A 17,705-nucleotide genomic window follows, 5' to 3' on the forward strand; every position below is an offset into this window, starting at 1 on the left:
GGCCCTCAAACTCACTATCCCAGGGCAGAGATAATATACTAGTGCCACCTGGTATCCCCCAAGGTGCCTCTGGGCAAGACCTATACTCAAGATGAATCCTCAGGTGTGAGGGTCAAGTTGAGAGGCAGCCCCTCCACCTCCCAGGCCCTTCCTGGACCAATGTTGCACATGGTAGCCTCCCACCATTGCCTGTGGGCAGGCTGGTGCCCGCTCAGCATGAGACACTTGCACAGGATTACCTGCTTCTTCTAGGCTGGCCTCTGAGTAGCAGGACAAGTAGTCAAGAAAGGAGACAGTGAGTGGATCTTTCGGTCAAATGGGGTAACAGTTACAGTTTGGAGATTTCTCAAAAGTTAAAAACAAAAACAAAACAAAACAAAACAAAACTGGCCGGGAATGCTGGCTCATGCCTGTAATCCTAGCACTTTGGGAGGCTGAGGTGGGTGGATCACTTGAGGCCAGGACTTCCAAACCAGCCTGGTCAACATGGTGAAACCCCATCTCTACTAAAAATACAAAAAAATTACCTGGGCGTGGTAGTATATGCCTATAATCCCAGCTACTTGGGAGGCTGAGGCAGGAGAATCATTTGAAAATGGGAAGTGGAGGTTGCAGGGAGGCGAGTTCGAGCCACTGCACTCCAGCCTGGGCGACAAAGTGAGACTCCATCTCAAACAAACAAACAAACAAAAACAACCAAACAAAACACTATCCAGGTGGCTTGTGAAAAATCAGCCTTTCCGTAATAAAAAAGCATTGCCCGTCAGCAGGTAGAGAAAGAAAATATCTGATTGTAGAGGTTTCATTGGATAAACGCTGGTGCCCTTTCAAATGTATATTATTAAATACCTGTTTGAAATTTTCTACAAGGTCCACCTTGTTTTTCCCTGCTGCATGTCACAAAGTCTCCTCTCCCCTAGCTGAGCCATATGAAGCCCCTCCTACTCTGCTGACCACAAAGCAGCTTTCAGGGGAAGTTTTAGGCTGTACTTGTGTGTAAAAGAAAGCCTGCTATTTTAATGCATTAAAAAAACTGGGGTTTGGTGCTGGCCCCCAGCCTCTGGTTGTGAGCACCCGCTCCTTTACTGCAATGCAGTCCCTATAAATAGCAAAATGTTGTCTGGATGATGATTGTTTGCTTTGTTTTAAAATTCTGAATCTCTGGTCTTACTTTATCTAACATCAGCAGCCCTAGGTTCGTCTGGGACCCCTTGTGCCATCTGTCCCTCTTAGGGGGAGCAGGTTTGCCCATACTGAATGTGCAACGTGCAATACTTCACAGGAAGTCCTGGAAAATGGACCAGCGTCCTTCCAGGGGCCTGGTGTTGGCAGCAACTGCCAAGTCACATGGGTGTGGTGGGGATACACGTGTGTTGGGAGGATGGCCTCACGCGCCCCCTCCTAGGCAATCTCTTTCAGGCAGTAAGGTATCCTAGAGAACCAAAGCCACAGGCTTCCATTCGAAGTTAATGGTGGTGGCCCCAGAAAGACAATTCACATGCCCAGTTCCTGGCTTTTTATAATAAGAGACAGCTTGGGATCTGGGTCGGCAGGCAGTGAGGACAAACCCCCTGCTGAAAGGCTGCTTCAAAGCTCTGTCCAACCAGGTCTCTTTCTCTGTCTGGCAGCTCCCTTGGGACACACAACCTGGTTAGCTGGGGGTTGACTGGGGTCCCGAAGGGATGCACCCTAAACTTCCGTCAAAGCCTGAGCCCTGGGAAGGGCTGGCGCTCTGAGCTGCAGGAAGAGGGGCTAAGATGAACTGAGGGAAGGGCTGTGTCCCGGCTTAGAGGCCTGGGGGTCAAAGGGAGGAAGAAAGGGAATTAAGGGAGGAGGGGAAGGGAAAGAAAGAAGCCTTTTGGGAAAACTCACCCTCCATAGCTTGCATCCCTCGTCGTTCCAGGGAGCCCCAGCGTTGGCCCTTCTTCCTCTCACAGCCCTCAGAGGCCTCATAGGAGCCTAGAGTGGTCACTGTGGGTCCTGAGAGCACGGAGAAAGGAAGGGCTAGGGGATGGGGGACTGGCTGCGGGCTGGGGTGCAAAGAAGGGGACATGCCTTCCAGCTCCTCGGGGCTCTGGGATCTGTAATCCCAGTGGAGGTGCCTGACTCACTCTCCCGTCTCTGCGACTCCTCTCTCTCTCCACCACCTCTCATGCTCTGCCTGCGGAGACCCCAGTCCTGACGCCCAGCCTCCTCAGAACCCCCTGTTCCAGGCCCCTCTTGCTTGCACAGAAAGAGGGGGTGTGCGTATTTAGTCCAGGGAGACAGGGAGGAGAGGGGCAAGACAGAAAGAGGGCGGGAGCCAGTGAAGAAGAGGCTGAAAGGGTGAGGTGGCCTACGGAGGGAGGGAGGAGTGGGGGGCGTGTGGGAAGGGGTAGGGCAGCGACCGCTCCCCTCCCCTCCCCTCTCATTCTCTCGCTGGACCTCGCCCACCCCACCCTCGCCCCGCGCTCAGGAATCTCCGGGGCTGCAGGAGGTGCGGGGTCTGGAGCCCCGAAGGCTGGAAGCACCGTCGGACTGGAGTGGAGAGACGCGCTGGGGAGGGACCACCAGACAGGATGCGGCCGGTGCGCTGAAGCCCCAGCCCCAGGCCGGAAAGATGGAGACCGGGCCCCGGTGGAGGCCAGGATGGAGGGAGGAAGACTCTGGGCGGAGAAGGGGGAGCCGCGGAGGCCAGGAGCACCTGGGGGTCTGGAGGGAGGAGGGATGGAGGAGAGAAAGGAGGGGCGGTGGAGAGGTGAGGGAGGGGCGGCTCTGACCTGGTCCCGGGCAGCTCCAGCCCGCGGCTCCCGCGCCGGCTCCAGCGCCCGCCTCCATGACCGCTCCCGCCGCCGCCTTACGCCTCCCCGAGCAGAAGCCGCAGCCGCGAGCCCGGGGACCCGAGCCGGGTGCGCAGGAAGGGGGGGGGCGGGAGAGGGGGCGGGGCCTGGCCGGGCCTCCTGACACCGCCCCCCGCCGCTCGCCGCCGCCCGGAAACCCTCCCAGCACTCGGGAGCTCCGAGCCGGTGCAGGGGGCGGCTTGGGAGGGTGAGCGCGACCCCGGATACGCCCCAAGTCTCTCCCCGAGGGAGCGCGGGGAGCTGCGGGGCCCGGACAGTGTCAGGAGCTCCTAGGCTTAAGGCTGTCCCAAGAGGGAGGAGCGAGATCCCCTGGTTCTGGCAGCGGATCCCCCCGGGGTCTGCTGTGCGCAGGGACCCTTCTGCACCAGGTGTCAGGGCCCGGTCATGCTCAGCAATGGGGACAGCAAAGGACGAGGTGGGACTGTTTCCTCCAAGCGCGCAGACACGCGCGCCCCTCCTTCCTTCCCTCCCCCGCCCGGCCGGCGCCCCCACCAAGCAGTCGGCGCGGACTCCGGCCTCAGGACCCGCTCAGCCCTGCCCGGTGGCCCCTCGGCAGCCTGGGGGCCGGAGGAGGGAAGTCGAGGCCCGGATGGGCGAACGGCAGGGCCCTGACCTTTCCGCTTTCCGCGACCCCCTACCGAACCAGGGCCAGGGACCCTCTTAGGGGGGCCCTCCGGTGGCCCCACCAAGCCTCAGGGCCCGAAGACCCCCTCTCCTCCGCCCTGCCTTCCCTTCCGGTCCCACACCAGGTGGGCTGTGAGCCACGCCCCCACTGTAGCCCGCGAGAGTGGGCACGACTGATGTTCACTCTCGTGGAAGGGAGATTTGGAAGCCCAGGGGGCTTATTTCACGTCTTCCACCATTCTTTTATTCAAGCTATGTCCACTGGGTGCCGGCTTTTGAAGAGGCAGTTCTCACATCTCGGCAGGTCTCAGCAAGGATAGAAGTGGGTACAGTTCGCAACAGGGGCTCCCCAGCACATCCAGGAAATGGCTGGGAGATTCCTAAGCCAGGGACACACGCAGATCCCTTCTCTAGCACATTCACTCACATTGTCTGCGTTCCCCCCGCTGCAGGAAAGGGGTCCGGATCCAGACCTCAGGAGAGGGTTCTTGAATCTCACGCAAGAAAGAATTCAGGGCAAGTCCGTAGAATAAGGTAAAAGCAAGTTTATTAGGAAAGCAAAGGAATAAAGAATGGCTACTCCATAGACAGAGCAGCCCCAAGGGCGGCTGTTTGCCCATTTTTATGGTTATTTCTTGATGATATGCTAAACAAGGGGTGGATTATTCATGCCGCCCCCTTTTAGACAATGTAGGGTAACTTCCTGCCGTTGCCATGGCATTTGTAAACTGTCATGGCACTGGTAGGAGTGTAGCAGTGAGGATGACCAGAGGTCACTCTCACTGCCATCTTGGTTTTGGTGGATTTTGGCTGGCTTCTTTATTGCAAGCTGTTTTATCATCAAGGTCTTTATGGCCTGTGTCTTGTGCCAACCTCCTATCTCATCCTGTGACTTAGAATTCCTTAAACGTCTGGGAATGCAGCCCAGTAGGTCTCAGCCTCATTTTACCCAGCTCCTATTCAAGATGGAGTTGCTCTGGCTCAAATGCCTCTGACATCCCACAGGCTTCCACGTCCACAAGCCATTCCTGTTCCACGGGAAGGAAGCCCTTTTTTGCTTGGACTTCCCCTACTTTTCAGCTGGGGGTCACCTCCAGGTGGCCTTCTCTGACTGGTACCCCATCCCTGCCCTACTAGGCGCTTCTGTGGTGCTCGTCCCTGTCTGTCTGTCTGTAACAGCACCAGGACCTCTGGGTTGTCCAGGCTCTGCCCAGTTTCTTGAATGTTATGGGGATCTCAGTTATCTTTGTATCTCCAGCATCTGACCGAGTTTCTGACACAGGATAAATGAGTTAAAGGTCGATCTCCCAGAGACCCAGTTAATGCCCTATCTTATCATCTAACATGATTTCATATTTGTGGTGTTAAATGTTGCCTATTCATGATGATGTTGTCTATAAGTCTCTCTCCCTCCCCCCACTCCTTGCTCCTTTTTTCTTCCTCTGCCTCTCTCATTATCTCAGCAGAGAGACAATGAGCAGAGATCAAGGATGTTTCCTTTGCTTCCCAGATGACAGGATTCTACTCCAGATCCTGTGGCCAAGGTGACACAGTTGTGGGGAAAGTTGAAGAAGCCCACCCAGACCCCTTCTGCAGAGGGTTTACTGCATGCAGACACCAAGGCTGTCCAGATTTGGGGAGCAGAGCATTTGTCAGGGGTGGTAGAAAGGAGCTGCACTGGGGGCTTGAGGGATGCAGTGCTCCGGGAACTGGCAAAGACTAGTTTTGGAAGCTTACTGGCTGTCCTTTCTGCCCAGCGCAGCTCCTCATGGTTCTGCCTCCGCCAGCAGGGTCACGTTAGCAGTTGGCCTTGACTGCTGACCTCTTGGTGAATGGAGGGAGGCACAGCAGGGAAATTGTCGACGGTGACATCCAAGGTTCAAGCTCTCCTCAGGGAGCTCTGATCCTGAGTATTAAGACTAATCTCTCCCTGGCTTCTGGCATGCAGGTCACCTTTCACCCTTGATTTGGGAGAACATTCAAGGGAGACCTGAACCAGTCTATTTTCAGGAGCCAAACTTGGTCAAACCCTGGCCAGACCAGTACCGGGTTGAGGGAGGGGGGCAGTTAAAAGGCAGGAGAAAAGAGCTTAAGAGCTATGAGGGAGGGGGGCTGTGGTCCAGAAATGCATCTCTGAGGGGCCAGGAGTGGTGGGCATGTCAGCAAGGTGATCAACCTAGGGGGATGATCTGAATTAATCCCTGTAATCCCTGGACTCAGGGCTCAGCCTCCCTCCTAATCTCATCCCAGGAGATCATCCTCTTTGAGGACTGATGTAGCCATTTATCCCCCTTTACCCTTATTTCTAAATGCCTAGATCCTTTCATTAAAAAGAAAAAAAATATGAGTATTTGAAACATGCAAAAAGTATGGTAAACAGAATAACGTAACAAATAACCCATGCACACAGAGCTGAAATCCTACAACCAGTCAGATCTTGCCATGTTTGATTCGAGGTAGCCCTCTATTTATGGTTTTCCAGTTTTACCTGTATGTATGTTTTACCTTTTACGAATGTATCTACCAACAATACATAATTGTGACTTGTGTGTTTTAGGAATTTATCTAAATAGTGTTATATTGTACGCATTCTTCTGCAAACTCTTTTTTTTTTTTAATTTATCCATGTTGTTTCATATAGCTCCAGTTTATGAATTTTAACTACTGAATACTGTTTCATTGTTTGAATACACTGCAATTTATCCATTTTTCTGCTAATTGACATTTTGACTGTTTCCAGTTTTCCATATTAAAAACAATGCTGCACTTGACAATTTCATGAGTTCTCCTAGGATGGATACCTAGAAGTGGAATTTCTGGGTCATAGGTAGGTGCATCTTAAATTTCACTAGCCATTGCCAAATTGCTCTATAATATAGTTAGACCAATTTAAACACCACTAACAGTGGCTTTATTTTATTTATTCTCTGGCCCCCACTTATTTGGAAGTTACACATTCTATTTCTACTCTTTTAGTGATTACCTCTTTATATATTTCTAAACATTCTTACTTAGGTCTACGGTGAATCAATATCACTATACTTTTCTGAGTAATAGAAAGATCTTAGAACATGTTAACTCTGTTCTTCTTTCCCCACCATCTCCCATATTTCTATCTAGTATTTTAGTTTCCCCTTCTTTCTAACCCCAGGAATCATCCTCCTCACCATTATCACCACCACCACCATCTTTATCATCATCATCTGTCTCAAGGCTTGATTAGATCTACTAACATATTTATAAATTTCTCTGCTCACCGTTCCTTCTTATTTCCATTTCCCTCTTATAAAATCTACCCTTTGTGACATTTCAGTGTAGTCTTTGAGGGGTCAGCATTCCCAGTTAATATCTTAAAATGTCTTTATTTCATGCCCTTTTAATGGAAATTTGGTAGGCATCAAATTCTAGGTGACAGTTATTTTCTCTTAGCCTTTTGAAGATGTTTTTCCCTATAATCTTTTGCTGCTAGTAAGTGACAAAATTTTTCTCTATAATTAAAAACAATACGTCTTTTCTTTTCTTTCTTTCTTTCTTTTTTTTTTTTTTTTTTTTGAGGTGTCTCGCTCTGTCACCCAGATTGGAGTGCAGTGGCGTGATCTCAGCTCACTGCAACCTCTGCCTCCTGGGTTCAAGCGATTCTTCAGTCTCAGCCTCCCAAGCAGCTGGGATTACAGGTGGGTGCCACCACACCTGGCTAATTTTTGTATTTTTAGTAGAGACAGGGTTTTACCATGTTGGCCAGTCTGGTCTTGAACTCGTGACCTCAGGTGATCCACCCACCTTGGCCTCCCAAAGTGCTGGGATTACAGGCATGAGCCACCATACCTGGTTGAAAAAATAAGTCTTTTCTATAATATTTTGTTTTCCATTTTTTTTCCCCCTATAATCAATATCCTGTTGCTAGAAGTGAGCTGCAAATATAATTGTTATCTTTGTAGGCAGACAGGCATTTTTCTTTCCGGTTGTTTTAAGGTTTTTCTCAGGTATGGTGGCTCATGCCTAAAATCCTAGTGCCTTGGGAAGATGGCTGGAGCCCAGGAGTTTGAGATCAGCCTGGGCAACATGGCAAGACTCTGTGGCTATAAAAATAAAAAAATAACTCCAGCCTGGGCAACAAAGCAAGACTCCATCTCAAAATAAATAAACAAATAATTAGCTAGACGTGACGGCACACATTTGTAGTTCTACCTGCTTAGGAGGCTGAGGTGGAAGAATTGCTTGGGCCTAGGAGTTTGAGGCTTCAGTGAGCTATGATCACACTACCACAATCTAGCCTGGGCAATAGAGTGAGACCCTGTCTCAAAAAAAAAAAAAAAAGACTTTTCTCTTTCTTCAATATCCTGCAGTTTCTCCACAGTGTGTTTCAGAGCTCAGGACTCTTCAACCTGAGGACTGTGTCTTTCTTCCATTAAAATTCTCAACCATTATCTATTGGAATATTATATTTTCCCCATTCTCTCAGTCACATTCAGGAACTCCTATTAGATATATGTTAGTCTGTCTCATTCTTTCACTCATGTTTTTTTAGCTATTCTTTCATATTTTCTATCTTATCACTTTCCGACTTTTTCAGATTTTGAATGATTTCATCAGCTCTCTTTTCCAGTTCACTTATTCTCTCTTTGCCTGAGTCTAATAATCTCCTGTTTAATGCATCACTGAGTCTTTAATGTCTTCTTTGTTATTAAGTATAATTTTCCGGTGCTAAGAGTCGTTAATTTCAGTGGTTATGTCTTTCATTTCTTCATGTGGTATTTGATTTTTTTTCCTATGGTTTATTTTCTTGTCTTTAATTATTCTACATATATTTATTATATAATGTTTTTCATGTTGTTCTATCATGTATAGTTCTTGGAGTGCTCTCCTGTTTGCAGTGTCCACCAACCCTTCCTTATGATGAATTGCTTCCTTGTCTAGTTTTGTTTCTTCTCAGCTGAACCTGTGGCTAGAATCACCCCAAAAGCAGTAATTCCACAAGGGAGTGCCCCAAACTGTTCTGAAACGGGGCTGGTTGAGATTCCAAAAACACCAAGTGGTAAACATCAGGGGATTGGTCCAAAGCATTTATTAGGGGAATGTACATACAAAGTGAGCTGCCGTGGATCCTCAAGGCAGAGAGCAAGATAAGGGATGTTCTACCTAGGTGTGTCCACAATGAGGGAGCTGGGTTATGAAGTTTAAATGAGGGTTTCAGGAATTTGACTGGGGATAGGGCTAGCTTCTATATGTTTAGCAACATGGTTTGTCCTTCAGTGTTTTCAGCAACAACCTAAACACCTTTATCAGTGCCTGTGAATGTTCAAGGCCCTAGCTTGGGTTCAAGCCTATAGCGAAAAACATTTCAGCTGGCTGGGTCACAGAGCACTTAAAGCATTCTGTATCTCTCTGGACAGAGGGAAAAGCAGGGAAAGTTTGTAATATTTAATATTATACAAGTCCATAATTTTTATTGTGAGCTCTTCTTCAGCACATTTTGGGTTTTTGTAATTTTGATGGGTTGGTTGGTTGGCTGGTTTTGGTGGGAGTCCTATATGCCCTTGTTATATGAAAATAGTCTTATAGAACTCTTTTTGCTTCTGTGTGGCTGTGTGGTATTCCTAAGGATTTCAAGCGTCATAAACCAAGTTTATATTTAATTTCTCGCTTGGATTCAGCACCATGAAAACAGAAATCCAGATACAATACTTGGTCAGACTTAGAACATCAATTTCTCAGGGTTGACTTGTATTTCCACCCCTTTTCTCTGCTTCCTTGCTGGTTTTTAGTCCACTTTTCTTTTCTTTTTCTTTCTTTTCAGAGACAGGGTCTGGCTGTGTTGCCCAGGCTGGAGTGCAGTGATGTGATCATGGCTTATTGTGGCCTCAACCTCCCAGGTTCAAGTGATGCTCCCACCTCAGCCTCTGAAGTAGCTGGGACTGCAGTGCACACCACCACACCTGGCTAATTTTTTAAATTTATTTTTTTGTAGAGAAGGGGTTTTGCTGTGTTGCCCAGGCTGGTATCAAACTCGTAGGCTCAAGTGAGCACCCCGCCTCAGCCTCCCAAAATGTTGGGATAGCAGGTGTGAGCCACTGTGCTCAGCCTTTAATCTTCTTTTGACGAACAAGATGGATCTTTTATATTCTGAGCTTTATGAAGGGGTTTCAGCTTTGGCTCCCTGCCTCTGGCAGGTGAGGCCACGTATCCTACAGCTGGAAGCATTGAGACACAGCTCCAGATCTTGGGTGTCTATCTTATCTGTGTGTGACATCAACAATAGGCCATTGTGACATCCTTCTCCCCGGCCCCCATTTTTTTTTGGCCTGCCCGCCCTTCCTTCCTTCCTTCCTTCCTTTGTTTCTTCTTTCTTTCCTTCCTTCCTTCCTTCCTTCCTCCCTTCCTTCCTTCCTTCCTTCCTTCCTTCCTTCTTTCCCTTCCTTCCTCCCTCCCTCCCTCCCTCCCTCCCTCCTCCCTCCCTCCCTTCCTCCCTCCCTCCCTCTCTCCCTCCCTCTCTCTCTCTCTTTCTTCCTTTCGATGGAGTCCTGCTCTGTTGCCCAGGCTGGAGTGCAATGGTGCCATCTTGGCTCACTGCAACCTCCGCCTCCTGGGTTCAAGCGATTCTCCTGCCTCAGCTTCCCAAGTAGCTGGGATTACAGGTGCATACCACCATGCCCAGCTAATTTTTGTATTTTTAGTAGAGATTGGGTTTCGCCTTGTTGGTCATGCTGGTCTCGAACTCCTGACCTCAGGTGATCCACCCGCCTTGGCCTCCCAAAGTGCTGGAATTATAGGCATGAGCCACTGGCCTGGCTTTTTTTGTTTGTTTTTTACGTTCCTTCTTTAATCCTGATAGCTGATAATTTCCTTTATTAAAAAAAAGTTGGGATTGTACCATTTTAATTTTTGTATTCCATTTTATCCAACATCCCTGTGTGTGTTTGGGGGCACTGGATGAAGGGATAGCTACCTTAGTCCAGTCTTTCATGTTGCCAGAAGTTCCCATTTAGATTCTCTTTGTGTGTAACATGATTCCTAGCAATCCCTACATCTCTAGGGTGCATTACAGTTTCTGATTTCATCCTCCCAACAACTCTGAGAAGTAAGTTTCGAGACTCAGAACTGTAACTGTCATCCTAGCTTTTGGACTTTGAGTCCAGTGCATTTCATAGCTTGGGTTTTATGTTGAGAGCTTGCCTGATCCTGACCTCCAGCTCTGGCCCAGCCCGCTCCTTGTCCTGATGTCTCTGACAGGCTGTCTTTCTGCCAAATAAAATGCAGGCCAGCCAGATGCTCTGCCAGTCCCCTCCTGCTCAGTTTGGCCCCAGTGGAAATAATGGGGTAAGTATAGGTCAGGGCAATGGGGCGACTGACTGCCAGCTTGTGCTCAGGGTCCTTTAGCCACACACCAGGAGGCTATCTCTTTGCTTCCACCCTAGAAGGGGTAGGCGGTGTATATGTATGTGGCAGCGGAGAATGGACAGAAAAAGCAGGGCTCGTCCGGGATTTGAACCCGGGACCTCTCGCACCCTAAGCGAGAATCATACCCCTAGACCAACGAGCCACAGGCAATTAGCTCTTGCCAGATGTGCTCCCCCTGCCACATCAGCAGCAGCCACAGAAGCAGTCTGTAGTTCTTAGAACGAGCCTCTCTCCTCCCACTTCCAGGCTGGCTCCAGGCCCAGGCGGCTGCGCTCCAGCAGGCGTTGCTCCTGAGTTCTCTCCTGCTCCTCCCTAGCTCGTTGCGGAGCCACACAGATGCTCCTCTGCCTGGGCCTACAGGCAGGGTCCATTCTTCCCCCTGACCTGCCAGTTACCCCGCCAGGACTCCCAAGCAGAGTTCATGGAGGTCCTGCTGGGGAAGAAGCCAGGCTCCAGGAACCACTATTTCCCTGAGGACCCTTAGGGCTGGTGAGCCCATCTGGGGTCTCTTGCACTCAGTTGAGAGCTACTCTTCTTTCTTACCTCATGATCAGACCACCAGAAAAGCATTCTCCAAACCCATTAGACTCCCAGGTGAGGACCCAGAAGATTGTCCCAGCTTGCTCTTGACTAGGTGATGTTTGCTAAAATCCGCAGTGTCTTCATCTGCTGGTTGGGGAAGGTAACACCTACCCTGTCTACCTTACAGGGTGAGGATCGCATGAGACAATGTATATGAAAGCACCTTGAGAACTGTAAAGCGCTGTCAAAGGAAACGGGTTATGATGGCAACACGAGGGGGAGAGAAATACATAGTAGGAAAGCTGTCATTTAATGCTTGTTGTGGGCCAGGCAGGGTGCTCCCTGCTTTACAGATCTTATTTAACCTTCCAGCAACCTTGTGAGAGCAGTATCACCTCAGTGTAAGATAAACAACTGCCTGAATTCAGCATATACTTCATGTTTATCAGAATGCTTTAACTTGCCTAAATTCAGCTTATTCACATTTATCTGAATCCTAAGACTGTTTTAAATGCAGTACACACTGCTACCCAGACTTTCTAAAAAACCAGAAATGGGGACTATATCCTGTCAATACCCACACTCCCTCCCCCACGGTAGCCTGCCCTGAACATCCTACCCAGGGAAGCTGCCCAGGAAGGAGCTGCTGGCAGCCTAAGGGTGGCCTAGGTTGGGACGTTCCCAAAGAGAGTGAGGGGGGGTGATCACACCTCAGAAACTGGGGACTCGTAGGAGACCCTGATGGGCTTGGTTGGGCTCTCTGTCTTTTGTGCTTCCACCATCCCTGTACACATCCATCGCATCCTGGATTCTTGCTCACTTCCGGAGGGGAGGTCTTTTGTGAGCTCAGAGCTCCACGGGGGCAGATACTGTTTTATTGGTCTTTTGGGTCTCCCCCAACGTCTGATCCTTGGCAGTACTGCTGACAATACAGGCTATTCCCAGGCATTTCTGTGTGCCCAGCCTTGTGTAAGCACTTTACCAGATTAATCCCACTTAATCCTCATAGCACAACTGTTGTCACAGTCATCACTTAGCACATGTCCGTGGAATGAACGAATGAGTGAAAAAAGAAAATTCTAGGAGTGTGCACAAAAAAATCACTAGTGGCAAGAGATATGCAGATGAGTCCTCACCACTTGGCTTGAAGTAGAAATGGTAACCCTGGAGAAATCTTCCACACTCCATCCTTTTTTTTTTTTTTTTTTTTGAGACGGAGTCTCACGCTGTTGCCCAGGCTGGAGTGCAGTGGCGCGATCTCGGCTCACTGCAAGCTCCGCCTCCCGGGTTTACGCCATTCTCCTGCCTCAGCCTCCTGAGTAGCTGGGACTACAGGCGCCCGCCACCGCGCCCGGCTAATTTTTTGTATTTTTAGTAGAGACGGGGTTTCACTGTGGTCTCGATCTCCTGACCTTGTGATCCGCCCACCTCGGCCTCCCAAAGTGCTGGGATTACAGGCTTGAGCCACCGCGCCCGGCCTTTTTTTTTTTTTTTTTTTTTTTTTAAGACAAGAGTCTCACTCTGTCACCCAGGCTGGAGTGCAGTGGCACGATCTCAGCTCACTGAAACCTCTGCCTCCCGGGCTCAAGCGATTCTCCCACCTCAGCCTCCCAAGTAGCTAGGATTACGGGTGTGAGCCACTGTGCCCATCCCACACTCCATCCTTTCAAGCAGGATTCCTACTGAACCAATCCCTCCCTTGGATAGGTGGGAAGAATGGCCCTCACTTTAGAGGATACATTGGCCTGCATTCTTTTGTACTCAGGGGATAAAGTTGCATGATTTCCATCGAAGTGTCTGAGCCAGACAACTGGCTCAGCTAACTAATCCAGCCAGAGAGGAAGGCAACAGCTCATCTATTCTCAAACCAAAGAGACTTTTTTGGGTCGCTGTTCCCCAGCTTTAAACTGACTTATAAATAAAAGCGCACGCAACATGTCCTTCCATTACCTCAGCACACATTCCCTAAATTGTTCCTCTTGGTGAGTGTGCCAGAGAGTGATGTTGCTCAAAGCTAGGGCTCCTAGGGGGACTTTGCTGAAGATGTTTCAGAGCTGAGACCAGGGTTGGGTCCTAGCCAGTGCTTCTCTCAGAGGTGCTGTTGGAATTTGGGGCAGGATCATTCTTCTTTGTGTGGCTGATCTGGAGCTGCATCCTGTCCACTGAATACCAGTAATCCCTTCTCCACTGTTGTGATAGCCCTGAAACACCCTGCATGCTTCCAAAAGCCTCCTAGATGGTGGAGTCGGCGGAGAGGAGCATGGCCCTGGTGGAAATCCACTGGCACATACCTTGAATTTGCTTCCAGGCTAAAATCACTGTGGCCTTCATCCATGCAGCGGGACTTCAGGCCGTCAGTTGCTCCTTTGTCTCTTAGGGAGAATCCTGGCCCTCCCTCCAGGAGCTTCCTCACTCTCCTCCTAGGTGTGAGGATGACTTTTAGGCAGATCCTGCGTCCCCATTTTCACAAGAGCATGTCAGTTCTTCCCTTATCACTTCTCTGGAGAGCCTTATGGGTCAGTATTTAACAGACAACATTGTCACACACATCATCTCAATCACCATCACTTCCTATATATATAAAGAACAGCAAGAAGCTACCACTGGTTGCCTCTGAGAAGGGTAACTGAGTAGTTGGGAGGCTGGGTGGGAAAGAAACTTCTTTTTCTCTGAATTCCTCTTCTTCTTCTTTTTTTTTTTTTTTTTTTTTTTTTTTTGAGACGGAGTCTTGCTCTGTCACCCAGGCTGGAGTGCAGTGGCCAGATCTCGGCTCACTGCAAGCTCCGCCTCCCGGGTTCACGCCATTCTCCTGCCTCAGCCTCCCGAGTAGCTGGGACTACAGGCACCCGCCACCTCGCCCGGCTAGTTTTTTGTATTTTTTAGTAGAGACGGGGTCTCACCGTGTTAGCCAGGATGGTCTCGATCTCCTGACCTCATGATCCGCCCGTCTCAGCCTCCCAAAGTGCTGGGATTACAGGCTTGAGCCACCGCGCCCGGCCCCTCTTCTTCTTCTGTTTTTTTTTTTAGATAGAGTCTCACTCTGTCTGCCAGGCTGGAGTGCAGTGGCAAGATCTCAGCTCACTGCAAACTCCGTCTCCCAGGCTCAAGCAATTCTCCTGCCTCAGCCTCTCAGTAGCTGGGATTACAGGCATGTGTCACCACACCTGGCTAATTTTTGTATTTTTAGTAGAGACAGGGTTTTACTACGTTGACCAGGCTGGTCTTGAACTCCTGACTTCAGGCAATCCACCTGCCTCAGCCTCCCAAAGTGCTGGGATTACAGGCGCGAGCCACCATGCCTGGCCATATGTATATAATTTTTTTTTTTTTTGAAGAGTGTTTTGCTGTTTCCCAAGCTGGGGTACAGTGGCACAATCTCAGCTCACTGCCACCTCTGCTGGGTTCAAGTGATTCTCATGCCTCAGCCTCCCCAATAGCTGGGATTATAGGCGCATGCCACCACACCCAGCTAATTTTTGTATTTTTAGGGGAGACGGGGTTTCGCCGTGTTGGCCAGGCTGGTCTCGAACTCCTGACCTCAAGTGATCTGCCTGCATCAGCCTTCTGAAGTGCTGGGATTACAGGTGTGAGCTACCATGCCTGGCCTGTATATTCTTTTGTACTTTTTGAATTTTGAGCTCAATGCATATGCATATATATGTACACATACTCCATTCAAACCAGAAATTAAATTATTAAAAACTGAACAGAGAGAAGCAATAAGAAGGATAGGGAGAAATGCATTTTGAGCCTCCAGAGAGCCAAAATTTCCTCTAGATCAGAGCAGCCCAGCAGTACTTGGAGCTCGCCCTAATGGTTTCGAATTGTGCTTTGTGCTGTGTTGAATCCATACTGAGGGGTCAGTACTAGACCCAATCCTGTGCAACTGGTTGTCCTGTCTACTCAAAGATGTTGTTGAGGACAATGTTTCCTTTGTGAAGTCCCCAGGGAGGCATTCTTGTCTGTCATAACTCCAAGAACAGTTGGTTTGCATTTTTTCTCTGGACAATTATGTAAATGAGTAGCTGCTAGAAAGCATGAGGCTGAGTGTGTCGCCCGTCAGTAGCAAGTTCACAGGGTCATCAAATGTCAGTATAATTCCTGACTCTTTAACTCCCCACTGTTGTTTCTCTTTCTTCTGCTTCTACATTTGATTCATTGTTTCTTGTTGTGTCCTATATATTCTTGCAAGTCTCCCTTAAACTACTTTAGGAAAAGGAAGGCGTATAAATAAATACACTTCTAATAAGAATAAAAATTTTAAAACCCCTAGCTGGGTACAATGGCTCACACCTGTAATCCCAGCACAGGAGGCTGAGGAGGGAGGATTGCTGGAGGCTGGGAGTTGAAGACCAGCCTGCGCAACGTAGTGAGATCTTGTCAGAAGGAAGAAAAGAAGGGAAGGAAGGAAGGAGAAGGGAAGGAAGGAAAGAAGGAAGGAAGGAAGGAAGGAAGAAAAGGAAGGAAGGAAAAGAGAGAAAGAGAAAGGGAGAGAGAAAGAGAAAGAGAGAGAAAGAAAAAGAAAAGAGAAAAAGAAAGAGAAAGAGAGAAAGAGAGAAAGAAAGAAAGAGGAAGGAAGGAAGGAAGGAAGGAAGGAAGGAAGGAAGGAAGGAAGGAAGGAAGGAAGGAAGGAAGGAAAGAAAGGAAGGGAGGGAGGAAGGGAGGGGGGGCCGGGCACGGTGGCTGACGCCTGTAACCCCAGCACTTTGGGAGGCCAAGGTGGGCAGATCATGAGGTCAGGAGATCGAGACCATCCTGGCTAACACAGTGAAACCCCATCTCTACTAAACATACAAAAAATTACCTGGGTGTGGTGGCACACGCCTGTAGTCCCAGCTACTTGGGAGGCTGAGGCAGGAGAATGGGGTGAATCCGGGAGATGGAGCTTGCAGTGAGCTGAGATAGCGCCACTGCACTCCAGCCCGGGTGACAGAGCGAAACTCTGTCTCAGAAAAAAAAAAAAAAGAAAAAAAAGAAAGGAAAGGGAGAGAAAGGAAGAAGGAGAGAGAGAGAGGAAGGAAGGAAGGAAGGAAGGAAGGAGGAAGGAAAGAGAAAGAGAGGGAGGGAGGGAGGGACACGGGGAGAGAGAGAGGGAGGGAGGGAGGGAAAGAAAGAACAAAAGAAAGAAAAAGAAAGACAGACCTCCTGAAACTATTCAGAAAATATCCACTTTGGTAGGACTCTCCTTTTTTCTGGACAATCGGAACAAATGGAAAAACAAATTTTCACTTGATTGTATTATATTGGGTTCTGAACATTTGTAAGTCTAAATCTAAATCAATGGTTGAATCTCAGCTGGAGGGGAAGGGAGTGAGGAAGGAAGGGTTTTGTCTCTCAGGAGTCATTTGGCAATGTTGGGAGACATTTTTGGTTATCATGACTGGGTTGGCAGTGTTAATTTTGGCATCTAGAAGACAGGGATGCTGTTCAACATCCTACAACGCACAGGACAGCCCCCACAACAAAGAATTATCTTCGATGTCAGTAGTGCTGACGTTGAGAAATCCTGGTCTAAGTGTGTTTCACGTGATCTTCTGTAAAGCCTTAGTGTATTAACATGTTCTAAATTGATAAGGTGATTTTCAGCCTGGGAAGAGCATTGTATATACTAAATGCACCTAAAACACCTCGTTTTTATTTTTTATTTTATTTTGGTGTTTTGTTTTGAAACACGGTCTCGCTCTGTTGCCCAGGCTGGAGGGCAGTGGCGCGATCTCAGCTCACTGCAACCTCTGCCTCCTGGGTTCGAGCAATTCTCCTACCTCAGCCTCCCAAGTAGCTGGGACTATGCAGCAGCGTGCCACCTTGCACAGCAAATTTTTGTATTTTTTGGTAAAGACGGGGTTTCACCATGTTGGCCAGGTTGGTGAACTCCTGACCTCAAGTGATCCGCCCACCTTGGCGTCCCAAAGTGCTGGGATTACAGGCGTGAGCCACCGTGCCCAGCCTGCCTCCAGTTTTTATATTTTCTCTTCCTCCTTTACCCCATGCCCCTTCCTGAGAAGCTTGCCTCCTTCTACTCCATAGCTTCCATGACTTGGGAGAATTTTTGTCCATGGCTTGAGTACCGGTAAGACTTTGTGCTTGGGTGAGGCTCTTTTTGGTCTGAGCTCCTTGGGGATTGGGTTGCCTCCAGCTTGGGCCCATTGTCTCCCTCTGCTGTTGGGGGAACAGGGTGGGAGGCACTGTCTAGGAAGGTGTGAGGACAGTATTAGGCGGGGCCAAAGACGTGGCCACCTAGCCTTGTACACTGGATGTAAAAGGGCCCGGGGTGTCTTGGACCCTCGCCATTTAGCCTCCCATCAGAAACGTTTGCAGAGG

The 17,705-nt window shown here is 49.1% G+C and overlaps 1 protein-coding gene and 1 non-coding gene across 2 annotated transcripts in view; both read right to left on the reverse strand.

Moving 5' to 3' along the window:
* LOC126949770 (coiled-coil domain-containing protein 136) overlaps window positions 1–17,705 on the reverse strand; it is a 113,503-nt gene that overhangs the window by 23,650 nt on the left and 72,148 nt on the right. Inside the window, exons 4-5 of the mRNA XM_050782552.1 lie at window positions 2,760–2,873; window positions 1,873–1,980 (exon numbers count right to left, since the gene is read on the reverse strand). Of these exons, the coding sequence (XP_050638509.1) occupies window positions 1,873–1,980; window positions 2,760–2,873 (222 nt within the window). The remainder of the gene's footprint in view (window positions 1–1,872; window positions 1,981–2,759; window positions 2,874–17,705) is intronic.
* On the reverse strand, window positions 10,933–11,004 carry TRNAP-AGG (transfer RNA proline (anticodon AGG)). The gene has a single exon. It is a non-coding gene; the product is annotated as a tRNA-Pro (tRNA).

Source organism: Macaca thibetana, chromosome 3 (assembly GCF_024542745.1).
Source record: "Macaca thibetana thibetana isolate TM-01 chromosome 3, ASM2454274v1, whole genome shotgun sequence".
In the NCBI taxonomy this organism is placed as follows: Eukaryota; Metazoa; Chordata; class Mammalia; order Primates; family Cercopithecidae; genus Macaca; species Macaca thibetana.